At 39.5% G+C, this 20,051-nt stretch overlaps 1 protein-coding gene across 2 annotated transcripts in view; it reads right to left on the minus strand.

Moving 5' to 3' along the window:
- Positions 1–20,051, minus strand: part of ITGA8 (integrin subunit alpha 8) — a 228,174-nt gene that overhangs the window by 110,247 nt on the left and 97,876 nt on the right. For both annotated transcript variants that reach the window (XM_064284887.1, XM_064284886.1), the window contains exons 14-15: positions 3,617–3,662; positions 861–968 (exon numbers count right to left, since the gene is read on the minus strand). In XM_064284887.1, coding sequence (XP_064140957.1) covers positions 861–968; positions 3,617–3,662 — 154 coding nt within the window. The remainder of the gene's footprint in view (positions 1–860; positions 969–3,616; positions 3,663–20,051) is intronic.

A 20,051-nucleotide genomic window follows, 5' to 3' on the forward strand; every position in this document is an offset into this window, starting at 1 on the left:
CTACCTCATATGGCAGATTTATGACCCTTGAAGACCTACATATTGAGGAGTAACATGGCATTTTCTTATTTGATAGTTGTCTTAACTTATCGAGTTCCATTTTGTAGCTTCCATTTTGCAGCACTCCAGATGACTGACAAGGTTCGAATGGAACACTTTCAGAAGCCGCTTAAACAATGTTCTCCTACAGCCTAGACAAAGGAACCTTAAATCTACTTCCATTCCTGATGATGAGATGTTGCCCATAACAATGCAGGGTAGGGGACAGAAATCTCTACTTTTAAAATGTTTTCTTTCTGTCTGATTGTACATGCTAAGTTACAAAACTGACATCTGTTTTCAGCACAGGAAACCCAGTAATTTAACCCAAGCCTGACTCTAAAACAAACAAACAAAAAAACCCATTACATATGTCTGAAAAGTGTTATGCATAATCATATGCAAATACAAGGTTCAAGGTATTCTGGCATATTCTTATTTTGTAAAAATATTGTGTATCTATATCAGTATGTTAAGAATCTAAAAGTCATGAGATCTCTAAGATTTAATTCACTGGCAATTTCCTCAAACGTTTTTATGCTTCTCATGTCACCCACATCCTGTAGATTGGAGAAATAGCCTCTATATGGTAAGTCAATAGCTAAAGGTCAGCATCATAACCTTGATCCTTTTAAAAGACTAACTCCCTGCTACTCAAAGTTGGCACCTAGACCAACAGCATCAATACCTTTTTGGAGCTCTTTAGAAATGCGGCAACTCAGACCTCACCTCAAACTTAATGAATAAAAATCTCCAGTCTAACAAGATGCCCAGGTGATTTGTATCCACATTAGAGCTTGAGAAGCACTGGACTAACTCACCAGGCCACAGATGTCATCGAATCTGGAATCTGGCAAGTTTTATTTTCAAGATTGATGATCACTGGGTTCAGCAGAAGCTGGGCGTCTACAGTCACAACCGGCCTCGCTCTGCAGGGAGAAAACGTGGGGCTCTAAGGAACCATATGAATGACAGGCAGAAGCTTACATCACTGAAAATAGAAATCCATTTCTGTAGGCCAGTGTCAATGTTCCCAGCCTTTGTGCCAAGAATTTTGCTGACTGCATTAACAGGTGGGCACCAGACTCAACTAACGATCTCCAAACACATCTGGTAGCTCATGAATACAAATAAAGGATGCTGTGGGCCCCTTAAGCAAAGCTGTGTCACAAACTTGCTTCCTTTATGGAGTGGGCACATGGTATTCTGGAGACATTGCTGTGAAATACCACTCTGGGATCTGCTAGTATATCTACATTTATGCTTGAATAAATATATCATTCTATAGTTACCTGTGTCTGTAAGTACCTGAATTCTGGGAAGTTTTTCTCCTTCTAGACTGATAATTTTTTATTTCAATTGATAACTTTCTAGGCAAACTTTGCAGATCTAGCTAAACATATGAGAGTGGGTTTTCAGAATATTTCTGTACTTCACACAGAACAGTGGCTCTCAATCGTGATCACACAGTATAATCACCCAGGGAACTTTTGAACAAATACTGTGCCTGAGTCCCATCACAGACCAATTGGATCAGAACCTCTGAGGATGGGCCCAGGCATTGGAATTTTAAACAAACTTTCCAGGTATTTCTAATGCACAGCCAAGGTTGAGGAGAGGGACTAATGTAAACTCCACACCAGCCATCCAGGTGAGGGTAACCAGACCAAAAAGTAAGTCATGGGGGAGAGAACGGAGCAATTTCAAAAGCTTGGCTCCAAGCCTAAAGCTGGGAGCCAAAGTCTGCAGATGACAGCATAAAACAATGCCATGCTGAATAAGTTTTCTTCTGATAGAAAAGAACTGTGCCTTGGGGCAGAATGTTGTTTAGGGGAGTACTTTAAACAATCTCATGATTACCACAGTGGGGCCCACTGGGAATTTTCCTAAACTCCTTTATGCTATTTATCTGTACTTTGTTACATAACGTTGTTTTCAATATGGTGTTAGTTCCAGTCCTTGGGGAAGCAGATGACAAGATGGGCTTAGACACGCAAGAGATCTATTGGGGCAAACCGAAACACCTATGCGTAAAAAGAGGAGGGAGCAGGGGAGGCTGGGGGAGCCAGGCTGCTCTTAGACTACGATGCAGGTCTGACTGCTGTGAAGGGGTGAGGGAAAGAATGAGGGTTAGATAAGAATGTCCCAGCTAGGGCAACAGCGGGTCCTTGAGCCAAACTCACCTGGCAGAGGAGTTCTGTGTATCCCTATTGCACCCAGTAAGTGACCAGCAGTAGTTCATGGAAAACATGGCATCGGAATAAACATGGTGGTGGATTCAGAGCATAGCAACTGAGGCCATGAGCCATTTATGCTTCAGGAGCTCTGAGTGGTCCATTTTGATGGCCACTACAAACACAAGCCCCGTAAAGCAGATACTCTGAGAATTTCAACTGGCTGATTCTGTGTAAGCTGAAATGGAGAGTGGCTGATATAAATCAGCCCTCTTTGAGTTTGTTTTGGGACTGATAAAGAAAATCTCACTTATTTGAGGAACCCCAACTTTGAATCTTTCTGGGAATTGAGCTAAGTTAGTGTTATATATCAGGTGGACTCAGGTATTGTTTTTGTTATTAGCTGCCATTGAGTCGGCCCCTGATTCATGGTGACCCCAGGTGTTGCAGAGTAGAGCTGCTTCATAACATCTTCTTGGCTATAATCTTTACAGAAGTAGTTCGCCAGGCCTTTCTTCGGTGGAGCTGCTGGGTGGATTCAAACCACCAACCTTTTAGGTGAGCAGCTGATCGCAAACCCAGGCTCCTTATTCCCAGCTGTGCACTCTGCCTTTTGTCTCGGTATATTGACCTAGTGTCTTGAATGCCTATAAAACTGTTTTTAAGAGAAAGTAAGAAGGAAGAGGCAAAAGGAGAGAAAGGAGCTAAGCTTTTGAGCACAAACTATCTATTTACTATTGGTGTACTTTATATACAGGTTCTCACTTCACCTTTATAACAAAAATAACCTTGTCAAATAAGTATCATTCTCTCTACTTTCTAGATGAAAAAACAGAGGCTCAGAGAGTTATAGGAACTTTTCTAAGATTAAAAATCGGTGAGCGTATGAAAGGGCCAGGTTTTGAATCCACTTCTGGCACATTTAGACCACTATTTAATACTTGCTTTTAAAGGCCGCCAGTTCCTGGCCTATTCCTTACGCTAGAGTCCACAGTTGCTTGCAGAGGCCAGGGTAGATAGTAACATTTCCCACCCTGCACCTCTTCTGTGCAAGCACATCTCAGTGCATTTCCAAAGCAAGAGAAGAATTCAAATATAGTAACAACTAAAAAGTGGGTCATTTTATAAGGTCTGCTAAGGTTCTAATCTTATTTAACAATATGTTGGGAGAGGCTGCAAGTTTGGTCCTGAGATTTGAGAATAAAAATACAGAGGAATGAGAGAGAGAGGGGAAAAGAGAGAGAAAGAGCAAAACTAACTCTAAACTTAAAAAAGAGAATCTAAGTACTCTCCAAAATAAATAGTTGGGATATTCTCTTTAAGGCAAAATTAACAACAACAACAAAAAAAACAGGAAAAGCATTTGAAACAACTAGAGCACTTGCGTACCACCAACCACATACCTGTAAACAACTACTTTTCCGGTTCCAAATGCGCCCACAAGTAAATCTAAAAAAGACAAAAACACAAAATACCCACACAAGTTTTATAGAAATAATCAAGCTCGTAATCATAAATAGCACATAGACCATTTTGAAATGCTGATTTCAGAGTGAGAGGCATAAAATAAGAACAACAAATCGCACCTCCCTTAAGCCATGTTGGAAGGCGTATTGGTGCTTCACTATGACCAACAAAATAACCAAACCGCTGCCGCCGGAGTTGATTCTGACTCACAGTGACCTTGTAGGACAGACCTTGTAGGACAGAGTAGATCTGTCCCATAGGTTTTCCAAGGCTGTAAATCTTCATGGAAGAGACTGCCACATCTTTCTCCCACGGAGTAGCTTGTAGGTTCAAACTGCTGACCGTTTGGTTAGTAGCCTAGTGTTTTAATCACTGCGCCACCAGGGCTCCAGCCAACTCAATATGACACATAAATCAGTACATTTCAAACCCTTCTGGACTCAAGAAAACCAGTCTTCTAGAAATGCTTAGAATTCATCATCACATCATTTCTCCTCTTCCCCAGACTCCAAGCAACTTTCCCAAGAAACGCAAAAGGGAAAAAGCATATACTTAGTTCCAACTATGTACCAGGCTCTTAACACACCTTATTTTATTTATTTCCTGCAATAACTGTATGAGGCAAGTGTTATCCCTGAAGTGGGACACTTTAACTGTCATTTTGACACAACCATTTGCTCTTTATGTGCTAGTGGGGATAGTGAGTCAACTGTTGGCAAAGTGATCAGTGGTGTATGGAATAAATGAAAAATCATAATAATCTTAAATAATAATAATAAGTCACATATACTGAGTGCTTACTTTAGGCCAGGCATTCTTCTAAATGATTTACCTTAATTGATTCCTAACAAGAAGTTAGGAAGCCTCTCAACTACTGTCACAATTTTGCAGATAAGTGAAAGGAGGTTTGTTGTTGTTCTGTGCCGCAAATTGATTCCAACTCCTAGCGACTCTACAGGACAGAGTAAAACTGCCCCATAGGGTTTCCAAGGCTGTAGTCTTAAAGAATGCAGATCACCAGGTCTTTTCTCCTGAGGAGTGGCTAGTGGGTTTGAACTGCCAAGCTTTCGGTTAGGTTAGCTGCCAAGTACTTAACCACTGCACCACCAGGCCTCCTGAAAACTGAGGCTTAGTGAGACTAAATGTAAACTCACTGAAGTTCACACGAGGAGGTGCAGCCGAGTTACAGCAACGCTGTGTAACACAGTGACCTTGGATTTTTGAAGCGGGAATGCTCACAATTATTTTACTGATTACCAAATATATAGATAAGGTTGTGTTTCTTAATCTAATTCATGATGGTTATTGAATATTGGAAGGAGCCCTGGTGGCACAGTGGTTAAGCACTCGGCTGCTAACTGAAAGGCCGGTGGTTTGACCCCACCAGCTACTTTGATGGAGAAAGATACGGCAGTCTGCTCTTGTAAAGATTTATAGCTTTGGAAACCATATGGGGCAGTTCTACTCTGTCCTGTAGGGTTGCTATGAGTCAGAATTGAGATGACGGCAACAGGTACAGTAACGGTATTGAATACTGGTGGAAGCAAAGAAACCAAGGTAAGCATGACAATGGCTATACCTGCACAGAGTTAAATTTAGGTGTGAGAAAAGTGGACTTGATAGAAATAATGGCCATAAAAGAAAACTTAGAACAGCTGAAGTTAAAATTGGTTAATTCTAGTAATTCAGAAGTGAAAATGGGAACTTATTTGGCCACTCCAAATGGAAAACCAATCAAGGAATTAAATTAGTTTAGTGGAGTTTGTACAGGAAAACAAGCTGTAGCCACATTCCCTCACACTCACCTTTCCAGCACATGAGAACAGCGTCAGACAGCAAGCACCAATGATTCGCCTCCTGAGGGCTCCTCCTGGCTGGGCCAAGGAGGCAGGAAGTACCCTGGGAATGGCCCTCAGCCCATGATGGATGGGAATTAGATGAGAAACTACACAGCTTCCTTGCCCGTGAAGTGGGATAGCTCTGAGGCATGTTCTTCTCTGTCCTCAGAGCTCCCCAGCCAGATTAAGCCCCAGCCGCTCACAGTGGCAACCTGCTTGGTAATATTCTTTTTACTGGCATCCTTCCTTTCCATGTCTGTCTATACTGCTCCTTTACCAGTGTTTCCTGGCATCGGTTTTCATATAAACTGCTTGAACTCATTCCTTGTCTCAAGGTTGGCTCTAAGAGAACCCAGACTAACCCCCAAACCCAACCCACCACCCTTTGAGTGGATTTCAACTCATAGTGACCGTATAGGACAGAGTATAACTGCCCCGTAGGGTTTCCAAGGTGGTAGTTGTTACAGAAGCTGACTGCCACATCTTTCTCTCATGGAGCGGCTGGTGGTTTCTAACTGCCAAGCATTTGGTTAGCAGCCAAGCGCTTAACCGTTGTGCCACCAGGGCTCCTTGGAACCCAACTTAAGTCACGATAATTATCAAAATTTTTGTTTTAAAAAAAATGGACCCACATTTTTAGGGTTAAAACTGCAGTCAAATTGTCATATATTTTATAGGTACAGAATCAGATTCTGACAATAGGCCCATGATATACTCCAAATCTCCGTATTTAGAAAGATGTATATGCTAACATTCAAGTCAGTCAAACACAGGTCATCTAAAGACCTCTGTAATAGTGAGATTAAAGAACACATTTAGAAAAGGGTTATGACTTAGCCAACTATGGCTCATGGAGTAAAATCATATTGTGCAGGGGTTTAAATCCTTGAAATTAGAAGCCAAAGTTCTAAGTCTACCAATTTGTAAAATTAAAGTGATAAATTATATCAAAATTTCAACTTTTCCAACTATTTTCACGTTTATTTTTTCTGCTACATTGCCTCTTCCAAGCTACCAGTGCATTTTTGCCGTGTCAGAGGAAAAAGAGCCACTGATTTGAAGAAACGTGACCACTGTGCTTCCTGCATAGTCAGGGGCTCCAGGATTTGGACAAGTGTAGCACAGCTGGCCCACGGCCTGAATCCATATCTTCTGACACAACAGCAGATAGCAGAGCTGCGTGAAAACTGATTCAAGACTTATGTGCTTTGTTCCTGGCTCAGAATAAAGTGAACTATTTATATATTAGGATTAGACATTTTATGTATATGTGTGTGTGTATATACATATATGAATTTTAAGAACAGACTCTCCGGAAATGACTAAGAGAACAAGGCTGTAAGGCTTCTGGAGCAGGGATCTTTCTTTATGTCTGTGTATTTTATCTTCAATATTTTACGAATGGTACGAGTTAGAAAGGAGTCCTGGTGTCATAGTGGTTAAGTGCTTGGCTGCTAACCGAAAGGTCAGCAATTTGAATCCACTAGCCGCTCCGCAGGAGAAAGATGTGGCAGTCTGCTTCCATAAAGATTACAGCCTTGGAAACCATATGGGGCAGTTCTACTCTGTCCTAGAGGGTCGCTATGAGTCAAAATTGACTTGATGGTAATAGATTATGGGTTGGGATAAGTGAAAAAAGAAATTATCTTTGCATCCTCAGTACCAGATGCAGCGCAGGGAGTTCATAAATGCCTGTTAAATAGGAGAATAAATAATAATGAAATAATACACTAAAGATAAAAGAAATGGGGAGAGTAAGACAGTTATTAAGACAGGTTAATGTAAACCATAGTTAGATTCTGCCAGATTTTTGCATATGCACTTGAAGGTCTTGAGACAGATACACACACACACACACAAAGGCTCCAGATTCTAGAAAGTAATATAGAACCAGTAGGGTTTTGACTGCATCACAACTAGATTGTCATTACAATCGAACAATGATGAGGAAGAGGGCTTTTCCTTTGGGAACTTTAACTCCTGTGTCTTAAGGTAGGGATTTTCCTACTCTGGAAAAATAAAATAACTGGCAAAATAGTCCACAATTTTCTTCATGAAAATGTGGCCACAGTTATTCAGAGACTAAGAAAACAGTTATCTACCACAAAAGCATGTTTGTCTTTTGAGACACTACCTTGGTATTGTGCCTGCTGGAAAACGCCAGAATATTTATGCTCAAAACTTTAACATTCTCAGATCTCTCTAGGGGGAAAGAATTGATGATTTGAGTTCCTGCCCAATATGTTTCTCTAAAATATGTGATTGGTTTTGATAAGCACTATGTGGTAGCACAGTGGTTAAGAGCTCAGCTGCTAATCAGTTTGAATCCACTAGCCACTCCTCGGAAACCCTATGGGGTAGTTCTCCTCTGTTGTATAGGGTCTCTAGGAGTCAGAATTGACTCAGTGGCAACGGGTTTGGTGGTTTGGTATGTGAGATACACACACACATACACAAACAATACTTTTCTTAAAACCATGCATACTTCAGTGCTTAAGAGTTTAAATGATAATCTAATTTTGGTGCTGACATTTGGATTCATAACTGTGTATACTTTCTCCATCACTTTGTGATAACAGGCCATTACCTTATGTTTACCTTCTTTTCTTACAGAAACGTCTTAAAGTCAGATTCTCAAAACAAACAAAATAAAATATAATAACCCACTTTGTCTTTCTCTGTACACAGACACTTAACGGTCTCTTTTCTAGAAGAAATGTGTATCTGGCAAATAAAACCTGTTCTTTCCCCTCAATCAAAAAAAAAAGTCCTCAAAATTTTGGAGGTCTTGCTTATCGCCTCACATTGCCTGAGGAACATAGTTTATATTCCTTTTGGCTTTTGATGGAGAAACGGAATACTTCTAAGGAAACAAAAAGAGGACATTAGCATGATCGCGGGATCAGTCAGAAAGTAAAAATAACTCTAAAAAAGTAAGGCTATGGGAGATGTCTTACACCAGTGTTTCGTATTTGTTTCCTCCAGTATTGTTATTTTTAAATTAGGAAGAAGAGCCAAGCTTTTAACGTGGTATTTGGGTTGTCAAGTCTGATTTCACTAATCTACGAAGGAAATTTTAGAGTTGGAAGAAGTTCTACTTGAAAAGATCAGCTTTGTTTTGTGTGTGAATTTGAGGTTTGGGGTGAGGTGGGCAGGGCGCAGTGAGGACCGAGAGAGTGGAAACTTCCTACAAGAACGGGAAGGCAACAGGAAGAGAGGTGACAGAATTAAAGAATCACCCAGAATTGTTCTATGTGGGAAGTGGCCGCTCAAGCACCTACATCTCATAAGCTAAGTAAGCTTTTCTGACTTGTTTCCTTCTTACCGGTACCTTCTTCTTACCTCTTACTCATTTAGCTTGTTAGAAAACATACTAATGCTAAGACTGTTGCTAAAATGCCATTAAAAAAAAAAAAAAGTTTCCTTCTTACCGGTACCTTCTTCTTACCTCTTACTCATTTAGCTTGTTAGAAAACATACTAATGCTAAGACCGTTGCTAAAATGCCATTAAAAAAAAAAAAAGAACAGTTGTCATTGAGTTGATTCCAACTCATGGTGATTCAATGTGTGTCAGAGTAGACCTGTGCTCCATAGTTTTCAACAGCTGATTTTTTGGAAGTAGATCACCAGCCAGCCTTTCTTCCAAGGTGCTTCTGGGTGAACTCGAACCTCCAATGTTTTGGTTAGCAGTCAAGCACATTAACTGTTTGTACCACCCAGGGATTCTAAAATGCCAGCAAATATGTTCGTTGTATTTCAGAATAATTCTGGACAATGAGAGTTGCCACAAAGAACTTCCAAATAAATGAGAAGCATGGGGATGCAAAACTAATAATTGTATGAAAAGATTATGATTACTTAAAACCTGACAAAAATGTAAAAATCACCAAGGAATTTTAAAATTTAAACTTCTTTAGCAAAAAATCTGAGCAAGGTTCAAAGAGAAATGAAAGACGCAGGGGGAAAAATGTTTACAGTATAGATGCCTTGCCAAACATTAATATTTTTCAATGATTATAAGGATGTCTAACATCTAGCAAAAAATATTATCATCCCTAATATATAACAAATTATTATAAATTAATGATTAAAAGCACAAACATTCCAATAAAAAAAGGACAAGGTTACAAACAGGCACTTCACATAAAAAAAACACCTATGGCCAATACCCGCTGCCGTTGAGCCTATTTCTGACTCATAGAGACCCTATAGGACAGAGTAGAACTGCCCCACAGAGTTTCCAAGGAGCACCCGGCAGATTCAAACTGCTGACCTCTTCGTTAGCGGCCGTAGCAATTAACTACTACGCCACCAGGGTCTCCCCTATGACCAATACATACATTAAATGATGTTCACCATCACTAGTCATTAAAGGAATACAAATAAAAGGAAAAATAAGATATCATTTTTGACCTTTCAAATTGGAAAAGTTGAAAAAGATTAGTACCAGGCAGTGTTGGGTAAGGACTAGAAGACCAAGAACTCATATTCTGTATTTATAGGAACATAAATTGGTACAATTTTCTTGGAAGTTAGTTTGTTGATAAATATATGAAAATTTAGCTGTGTATGCCCTTTAACACAATATTTTCACTTCTAAGAATTTATCCTGAGGATATGCTGAATGATTGTGCAAAGACATTTCAAATAAAAGCTAACATTTTAAATATATTAACTCCTTTAATTCTTAGAACAATACCAAGAGGTAGATACTCTTATTACTCATATTTCACAAATGAAGAAAATGAGGTACAGAGAGCCTAAATCCAGTAAGTGTCAAGACCAAGTTTTAAACCAGGCAATCTAGCTGCTGAGGCCATACTCTTACCACACTTCCTCCCAGAAACATATCTTCAGGCTATTTTTTCTTAAAAAAATTTTTTTTTAATTGAAATATAATTTATATACAGTAAATTTCATCCTTTTTAGTGTTCAGATCTGAGTTTTTTTTTTATTGCGGTAAACATATATGTAACAAAACATTTGTCATGTCAACATTCTTCAAGCGTACAATGCTGTGACATTAGTTATGTTTATCGTATTGATCAACCACTACAACTACCTATTTCCAAATTTTCCCATCATCCTTAACAGAAGCCAATGTCCCCTGAGCAATGAGTCTCCCTTTTCCCCTCTTTCCCATCTGCCCCTCATAACCACTAATAAACTCTGGTCTCTCTATACTGGCCTATCCTAGATATTTCATATAAGTGGAATCAGACAATATTTTTCCCTTTGTGGTTGACTTATTTCACTCAGCATGTTTTTGCACACAACTGTGTAACAACCACACAGTCAAGATATAGAAGAGTTCCATTATCCCCAAATGTCCCCCATCCCTCTTTACAGTCAAGCCCTCCCCTACTCCTAGTCCCTGGGATCCACTGATCTCTTTTCTAGACTGTCATATAAATGGAGTACTTAGATTTCCTGGGTCTAGCTTCTTTCACTTGCATGATGTATTTGAGATTCATCCATGGTGTTGTATGTATCAATAGTTTGTTTCTTTTTACTGTTGGGTGAGTAGTGTTCTGCTGTGTGGATGGCCCACAGTTTGTTCATCTATCTCTTTTGTGACATTTGAGTTGTTGCCAGTTTTTGGAAAGTCACTATAAACATTTGCATGCAGGCCATTTTTAGTTTGTAAATTGTCCCTCCTTGAATCTTTCTAAAATCTTTGTAGCCCTTTCTTAAATGCAGTGTTTATTTCAAGCGAAAATTACTGAATGGGAAGCAAAAAGTTAGGAATTTTACATCTCAGTTCACTTTGTCACTGGCTTCTGAACGACTTTGGATAAGTCACTATTCATTAAGGTTCTCTGGATGGAAAAGCCAAGAGCTCAGTAGAATTTGCTTTTCTACTCAGCCTTGCTCTTGCAGCTTCTGGATCTCCTCTTGCCTCCATCTTGGAAGAGTCATTTTCTGCCTTTCTCACTGGCTTAACCAGACCTGTCCATCAGACCTGCTCACTTCCAGACTCAGCTTTGGCTCACATGGGCCACAGATTTCCAGCTCCTGTCTTGGCACTACTGATGCTCATGGCTCGCTGCATCTCCTCCAGGCCCGTCCCATGACTGTTCAGACGCCATTCCTACTAAGTCCCTTGCCAAGTGCTTTTGAGATGACTGAAAATTTCCAAGTGTTATGACTTGCGCCCCAAAAATATGTGTTGTAAGTCCTAACCACTATACATGTGGTTATAATCCCCTTTGGGAATGGGTTTTCTTTGTTACGTTGATGAGGCAGTATTAGTGTAGGGTATCTTAAATTGATCTCCTTTGAGATATAAAAAACAGATTAAGGAAGCAAGCACAAACGAAGGGTAAGATAGTCGCCATATGATCACCGAGGAACCTAGGAATGGAAAGTAAAAAGATACAAGGGTCTTCTCCCAGAGCGGAGAGAGAGCCAGTACCCCGAATTCAGACTTCCAGCCTCCTAAACTGTGAGAAAATAAATTTCTGTTCACTAAAGCCACCCACTTGTGGCATTTCTATTATGGCAGCACTAGATAACTAAGATATCTGGTATACCTCTTTACCAGGGCCCACCTAGTGTCTGCTGACTTTCATCCAATAAAAATACTAAGAGAAATTCCAGAGTTAAAATTAATTTGTAAAGTGATAGGGCTGAAGATGGTATGTAAATATGGCAATGTTCACTTGAAAGTGGGTTATGAAATCAGCCTACATGTTTGGCCCTGGAAAAGCAGCTCACGTCTGTGGGAAGCAGGAATTTAGATAAGTCTCCTTGAGTTTGGCAAAAAGTGTTAATCTAAAAATAGACAGAGGCTGCCTTTCTTCCTTGCTTTTTTATTGCAACATGCAAAATATTACTGAGAGGAAGGTTATGAGTTGAGGAAGAAATGTTTGGAAAAAAATGCATGATTTTATCCCATAAAGTAATAATCCTAACAATCTGACTGAAATGTTTCCAAATGAACTCTAAAGAAAAACATTCATGAGTTGGAACATACTATTGGATTGCAACATTCTAATTTACGAAGCGTTTATTTTTCTTTTTAAAAAATATTCCACAAAAAACTAAGAGAGAAGTATCAAATGATGAGTCTGTCTCATGAAAATAGTTTTCTATACATTAGTAGCACCCTGTGGCTGTAGGAATCATCTCCTCCCCTCTGCCATTGCTTGATGGTCCACTTGCTGAGTTCCATGGCACCATAGCAAAGACATTTCACCTTATCCTTGTCGTGGTCACACTTACATATAGTATGTGTGCTATCCAGTTGCTAAAAGTCTTGGGGAAAAATTTGTTTTTTTCATAAAGAAAACCAAAGACACAAGGAAAATATTAGTCCAAAGGACTAATGGACCACAAGAACCACAGCCTTTACCAGTCTGAGCCCAGAAACACTAGATGGTGCCCGGCTACCACCACCAGCAGCTCTGACAGGGATCACAGTAGAGGGTTCTGGGTGGTGCAGGAGAAAAATGTAGAACAAAGTTCAAATTCACAAAAAGAGACCAGATTTACTGGTTTGATGGTAACTAGAAGAACCCCGAGACTGTGGCCCCTGGACATCCTGCTGACTCAGAACTGAAGCCACTCCCTAAGTCACATTTCAGCCAAAGATTAGACAGGCCTATAAAACAAACAATACCACACATGAAGAATGTGCTTCTTAGTTCAATCAAGTATATGCGACCAAATAAGCAACACCTGCCTGAAAGCAAAGATGAAAAGGCAGGAGTGACAGGAAAACTGTATGAATGGGCACCAAGAACCCACAGTGGAAAGGGAAAGGGGAAGAGTGCTGACACATTGCGGGGATTGCAACTAATGTCACAAAACAATTTGTGTGTAAATTTTTTAAATGAAAAACTACTCTGCAATGCAAACTTTCACCTAAAACACAGTAAAATTTACCTCCCCCCTCCCCGCAAAAAATTTGTTTTTCTCAGGACCTGTCTTATGTGTAAGTGGCTGCCATTATGGAATGATTTCACAGTCTCAAGAAGACCCCGATTTCACAAGACACTGCCCCCACATCCAGGCCGATAGATGAAATTCTATGATTAAAACCTGATGAGACTTGATACATGTGCTAAAAGGTACAAATATAGAAACTGCAAGGGAGACAGGGGAGGAAGAGAAAAATATTCACACCAGTGATTCCCCTAAACTGTCACTTCATTTAACAACTCTTTATTGAACACTCATTATATGCCAAGTCCCATCCTATCTGCCAAGGATTCAGCAGTGAGAGAAACGGACACACTGCCTGCCCTTGAGGCACTAACAGTCTATCAGTCAACTCTCCAGTCAGGCCAGGGCCCACTGAATAAGAGTCCATGGGTAGTACCTACTTCCTCTGGATCACTTACATCCTAATGGGAAAGAGGTTGTTAGGTCTTTCCCCACCACGCATTGGACTGACAAGAAAGGGAAAGTGTGTATGTTTGTGTATGTAACTGGAGACAGAAAGGAAAGGAGACCAGAGAAGAGAGGGGATGATCACTCCAAAGATGAACTTCACCTACTTCTTATTTTAGCCTAAGGTCTGGCCAGAAACCACAATTTCTGTTTTACACACCCTCAAGAAATTCAGTTAGGGCTGATAGTTTTTATGACACCAGCTATTAACGAAGTCATCACAGGAAAATGTCAGTAAGAAAATGTGAAATGGTTTTTCTTTAGAAAGAAGAACATCACATGAACAGTGTTTGCAAATCAGAAGGACTGAAGATGATCTTGTTGCTGCATTAGTTATTTCAAAAGTCTCCCATCCTTCATCTCATAGGAAGCTTTGGCATAATTTACCTAAGTCATCACCTGGAAGCACAGGCCTAGGTCTGGGAAAAGTCCCTGGACCTCTGCATTAGAGCTGGTTTGCAGTCCCTCACATCTCCATTTGGCTTGTAGAGTTAGGAAATAACAACAGAGCACTTTACAGTTTGTAAATAACCTCCACAATAATCCTGAGGGGTGGGAGATTAGTCTGACCATCTTCATTTTATGGGCAGAGAAGTTATGGTTCACAGATACAAGTGGTATGTATGTCTGAGACGACAAAGCTGGTCAACAATGGATGAAGTAAGGAGAATATGGGCCCCTTGACTCCTAGTTTGGTGATCTTTTTTCATGCTCGCTATTGGTTCTCCTGGTCTAGCAGCTTGTACAGTGATTGGCATTTAAATGCACAGTGAATGCTAAATTAAATCAAGGGTAGGATGCTTGATGGGAATGAGTCTGCCACTTTGAGTGGATAATGCATCCACAGAGTTAGCCAGTTATCCAATGCTAAAGTTTATCTAGCATCGTTATCTCTACTTACATTTCCATTTTCATTCTGCACAGGAATAAAATAGTTTACTGGATTTAAGGAGAGTTGGAAGGCAGTGGTGAAGGAAAGAGAGATAAGAACAACTGATTATACGCAAAAAGCTATGAGGAAATTCGTTCATTCATCCACATTTATTTATTGGTTCAACAAATGCTTAATAGGCAGAATTTGACAGTGAGCAAAACCAAATCCAGTCCCATGAGCCTCCGCCTAATGAAGTGTCCAGTCTAGTGGGGTGAAAGAGATACATATCAAATCATCACACAAACATGTAACAAACATGTAATTTCAATTTGAGCTAAGTGTTCGCAGGGAAAGGACCACAGTCAGGGAAGCCTTCTTAAGGAAATGACATTGGATCTGAGTTCCGAAGTGGGAAGTGAACTCTCAGGACAATGTCCAGGGTGTGCAAAGACTTTAAGGCAGAAGGGATACTTCAAGTGACTATGCTAAACTATGACTTTCAAGTAGCATATTAATGAATTAAAAATGACATATATATAGGAAGAATATGCAGTGGGAGGGCAGGAATGACGTAGAGGGTCTAAGTGCAAGGGTAACTTACTTCCAACCCCTTCATACCCTGCTCTTTCCCACATCCTTTCTCCCAAAAAAAGAAACTAAAGTGAGCCAGAAGTTTCTATTAACTATGTCTTTACCAGCATAGATATAGTAAGATCCAGTATAAATGATATTCTATCATATTAACTGGCACCCTGGATTTCAGAAAGAAGCCAGCTTCTAGCACTGGGTATTTGGAAGGTAGTTACTTCAAACTTAAACTGTCAGATGACCCATGGCACATGAAGTACCATGGTTACATTTCTTTTTCTGGTGAGAGGAATGCACTGTATGTACTAATTTAGGTCATCAGGAAAAACTAATTCCTAGGAAAGGACAGACATCCTGTTTGGTAGAGGGTCAGTGAAAACGAGGAAAACCCTCAATAAGATGGATTGATACAATAGCTTCAACAATGGGCTCGAACGTATAAAAAATCATGGGGATAGCACAGGACTGGGCAACATTTCATTCTGTTACACGTAAGGTGGCCATGAGTCAAAGCCAACTTGGCAACAAACAACAACAACAAAATTTTATTTGTGAATGGTTTTTATCTTACAACCTGGTTCAGGTACATGAGTTCTAACCTCTCTTTTATGGTCACTGATAATCAGCTTTGGATATTAAAAAAACGGTTGCCGTCGAGTTGATTCCGACTCATAGAGGCCCTACAGGACAGAGTAGAACTGCCCCATAGAGTTTCCAAGGAGTGACCTGTGGATTCGAACTGCTGACCTTTTGGTTAGCAGCTGAGCTCTTAACCACTGTGCCACCAGGGCTCCAGTATATGACCCAATTTTTTAATACTGGTTGCCTCTTCAAAAGTGAGCTGGAAATAAGGCAGATGAAGACTGTCACTGTGCTTCACACTAGAATAAACAAAACAGAAATATGTACTTCATAGATGTAAAGTTACCAAGCTTTAATGTCTTAGTCTAAGGCTGGAAAAAAACCAGCACATTATGTTATTGGATTTGAAAATGTTCCTAATCTTTGTCGTGGTCTTTCATAAACACAGCTGTGAGTATAGACAACAGTCATTCTCAACCTAGATCTGTGATTTTTTGGATAGAACTAGAAACTTACAGATCCAGACCCCCCCTTGGAAAGATATCACAAAAATAGGAAGTTAGTGTATCTGTGACTGGCTGGGCAGTAGCAGGTGGATATGTCAGGCTCATCTCAGCTGTGTATCTAGCAATTGTGCAACTCTTATCTCGTAAGAATCACTGTAACTTGAAATCATTTGTGGGAAGAATATTTACACCATGGAGATCAGATGCTACACATCTGTCCCTCCTCCCCACCACTGAGAGCTGGTTGTAAAAATTTATGAACACACCACTGAATGTAAGGGTTCATATCAAGGTTGAAAGATTCCTGCATAGCACAAATGGTTTGCATATGACTACTGACCTAAAAGTTGGTGGTTCGAACTTACCCAGCAGTACTGCAAAAGAAAGCCCTGGAGATTTGCTTCCATAAAGATTGTTGTTGTTGTTAAGTACCACCAATTTGGTTCTGACTCATGGGGACCCTATGTATAACAGAACAAAACACTGTCCATCCTGCACCATCCTCACAGTTGTTGTTATGCTTCCATAAAGATTACAGCAAAGAAAACTCTATGGAGCAGTTCTACCCTGTAACACATGGGCTCACCAGGAGTCAGAATCGACTTGATGGCAACAGGTTTTTTGGCTTGGTATCAAGGTTGATGATGTTGGCAGTGGGATCTCCTGAGAAGTGTAGAAAATGGCTCCCCAAACTGCATGCCTGGAGGATAAGAGGCCAGGACAGTTACTTACGCACTAGTTCTCATCCCCAAACGCGGGTTGAGAGTGGCTCTTGGGGTGGTTAAGCCCCAAACATTCCCAGGCTGCACTTGTACTGCTGCTACGCTCACCTGGTTCAGTGCACTTACCCTCACCTGAGATATTTTAACAACTTTCAGTTTCCATTTCTTTTTTATTACAACTCAATAAGCTCATTGCTAAAGGCTTAGGTACTTAAAGTGTCATTTTGAAATATAAAAATATATTGTCTTCCCCATCATTTTCTTAAGAAAGTACCAGTTCCTCAACACACTATTCAAGAACCTACGCTACCTGTCCTAAATCTACCTTTCAAGCTTTACTTCTCTATGTTTATGGGGCCCAGGTGGCACAGTGGTTAAGTGCTTGGCTACTAACCCAAAGGTCAGCAGTCTAAACTCATCATTGGCTCCACGGGAGAAAGATGTGACAGTCTGCTTCTGTAATGATTACAGCCTTGGCAATCCTATGGGATGGTGCTGCTGAGTCCTATGCAGTCGCTGAGTCAGAATCAGGTGGTAACCCGTTTGTTTGTTTTGGTTTAGGTGATATTCACAGTGCTAACTGCATTTATATGCATTCTCTAACCACCTAAACACCCTTGTAAAGTGGGAACTACTATTAAATACTGCTATACCCATTTTAGCAATGAGGAAACTGAGACCATAGGAGGTTAAGCAACTTGCCAACGTTATATAGCCAGCCGATGTTACAGACAGAATTTGAACTCAGGTCCATTAGAGCAGGATCTTTGTTTTATTCAGTGCTATATCTTCAATATCTATAACAGCGCACATGGAAGGTACTCAATAAGTGTTTGATGAATAAATTAATTAATTCTATTTCCCAAAGCACAATGTCTTGATTATCATAGAATCAATAAATATTCTACTACCATCATCACCTTTAAAAATGAAAATTGGTGGCTGTTCTTAACATTAGCTGAATAATATTAACATTGTCCAAATGTCTGAAATGTAAAATATACTGACTTCAAAAATATAGGTTGAATAACAAAAAATGCAAGCTAGTGATTTTAACTAATATTGATGGTATGAAATGTAGCTATAGTATATAGAAACATGGTGATCTATGAAATTCAGTGCATGAAACATCTTATCTTGACGCCTTAGTAGTCATGAGAAAAACCAGAGTCAAAATCTTGGTCTCTAAATACTTATTCTTCATTAAAAGGAACTACAGCTCCTTGAAGAAGTGGTTGATTCCAAGGCTGGGGCAAGGAAAATAAAAGATGAACCTGGAGGGTCTTATGGGATCAGAAAGAGAGAAAGAACATCATGAAATGACTGAGCATGTCAAAAGAACACAGGAGCCAACTTGAAGGAGTTCCCAATGGCCAAATATGGGACAATTTGGGCAACAAAAATAAATAAATATAGTAATGAATCACAACCCACAAAATAAACTAAGTAGCCATGAGCCCATATAAACATAAATAAATAAATAGAGAGAAGGGACATTTTTTTCTTACATTAGAATTCCAATTAATAAATGTAGAAGGAATAGTAGAAATAAAATATCACAATTAAAAAAAAATTTTTTTTTTTTTTTTTTTTTGGGGGCAGCAATAATTGTTGCAGACGAGGATCATCAATGAATGCTAAGATTAGTGGGGAAAAGTATGACAAGACGCAGGATATTTGCATAACCTCATACTATCTCCCTAAAGACACTATTAGAAAGGGAAAATAGCAAACAGTAGAAAACCTGGCCAATATCACATTAAGAAAGTGATCAAGGTAAAAAGATATTAGACATCGTGTACCTCTTGATATGATGTACTGAGAAAGGCATAGCATCACTTTTGTGGTATTTTTGCCAAAAATACATAAACTCCAATACAACCATGTGCAAACTTCAGGCAAGCCTAAATTCAGTGACATTCTTCAAAATGCCTGGCCAGTATTCTTAAAAAATCTCTAGGTTGTAAAGACTAAAGACACCTGATAATTAAAAGCAATGTGGAATCCTGAACTAGAAAAATAACATTAGTGGGACAAATGGCAAAATTCTGTTAGAATTTCTGATAGGTCTGTAGATTAGTTAGTTGTACTATGGTTACATAATAAGTTAATATTAGGGGAAGCTGGGTGAAGGGTTTATGAGACTTTCTGTACTATTTTTGCAACTTTTCTGTAAATCTAAAATTATTTCTAAGAAAAGGTTAAAAAAAAGTCTCATTTTGTGTAGTTTACAAAATCTTTCTTAAAAACATACATAAACCAAAAACACCAAACTCAGTGCTGTTGAGTTGATTCTGACTCATAGTGACCCTATAGGACAGGGTAAAACTGCCCCATAGGGTTTCCAAGAAATGGATGGTGGATTCGAACTGCCGACCTTGTGTTTGGCAGCTGAGCTCTTAACCTCTGTGCAACCAGGGATACAGCCTTAATAATATACCCAATATTACCATGCATTCAGAGAAGGAAGCAAATTTAGATCTTATAGACTTATAAAATCACAGAACTTTAGAGTTAAAACTGCCCTTGGAGAAGCATTCCATACTCCATTTTTTTCCAGGCGAGGAAACTGAGTCCCAGAGGGGCTAAGTCAGTTACTAATGCAACTCTGTCTTGGGAAAGCTTATTCTAGAACACAGGTACTTCAACTCTCCATTCAGCTTTACTTTCACTTTATGACACTGCAGGTTTCAAGTCTAAACACTCTTTCAGTTGACTTAATTAAATCAATCTAATCCAAATTCATAAGATACAATTTATAAGGAAACTAATATTGTAATTTCTAATGTGCTTTTAAGAAAATTATGGAAATCCTGCTTACTAAGAACTTAATGTTTTGCTTTACATAAAAACTTGAGTAGCAGAG

Source organism: Loxodonta africana, chromosome 4, assembly GCF_030014295.1.
Source record: "Loxodonta africana isolate mLoxAfr1 chromosome 4, mLoxAfr1.hap2, whole genome shotgun sequence".
NCBI lineage: Eukaryota > Metazoa > Chordata > Mammalia > Proboscidea > Elephantidae > Loxodonta > Loxodonta africana.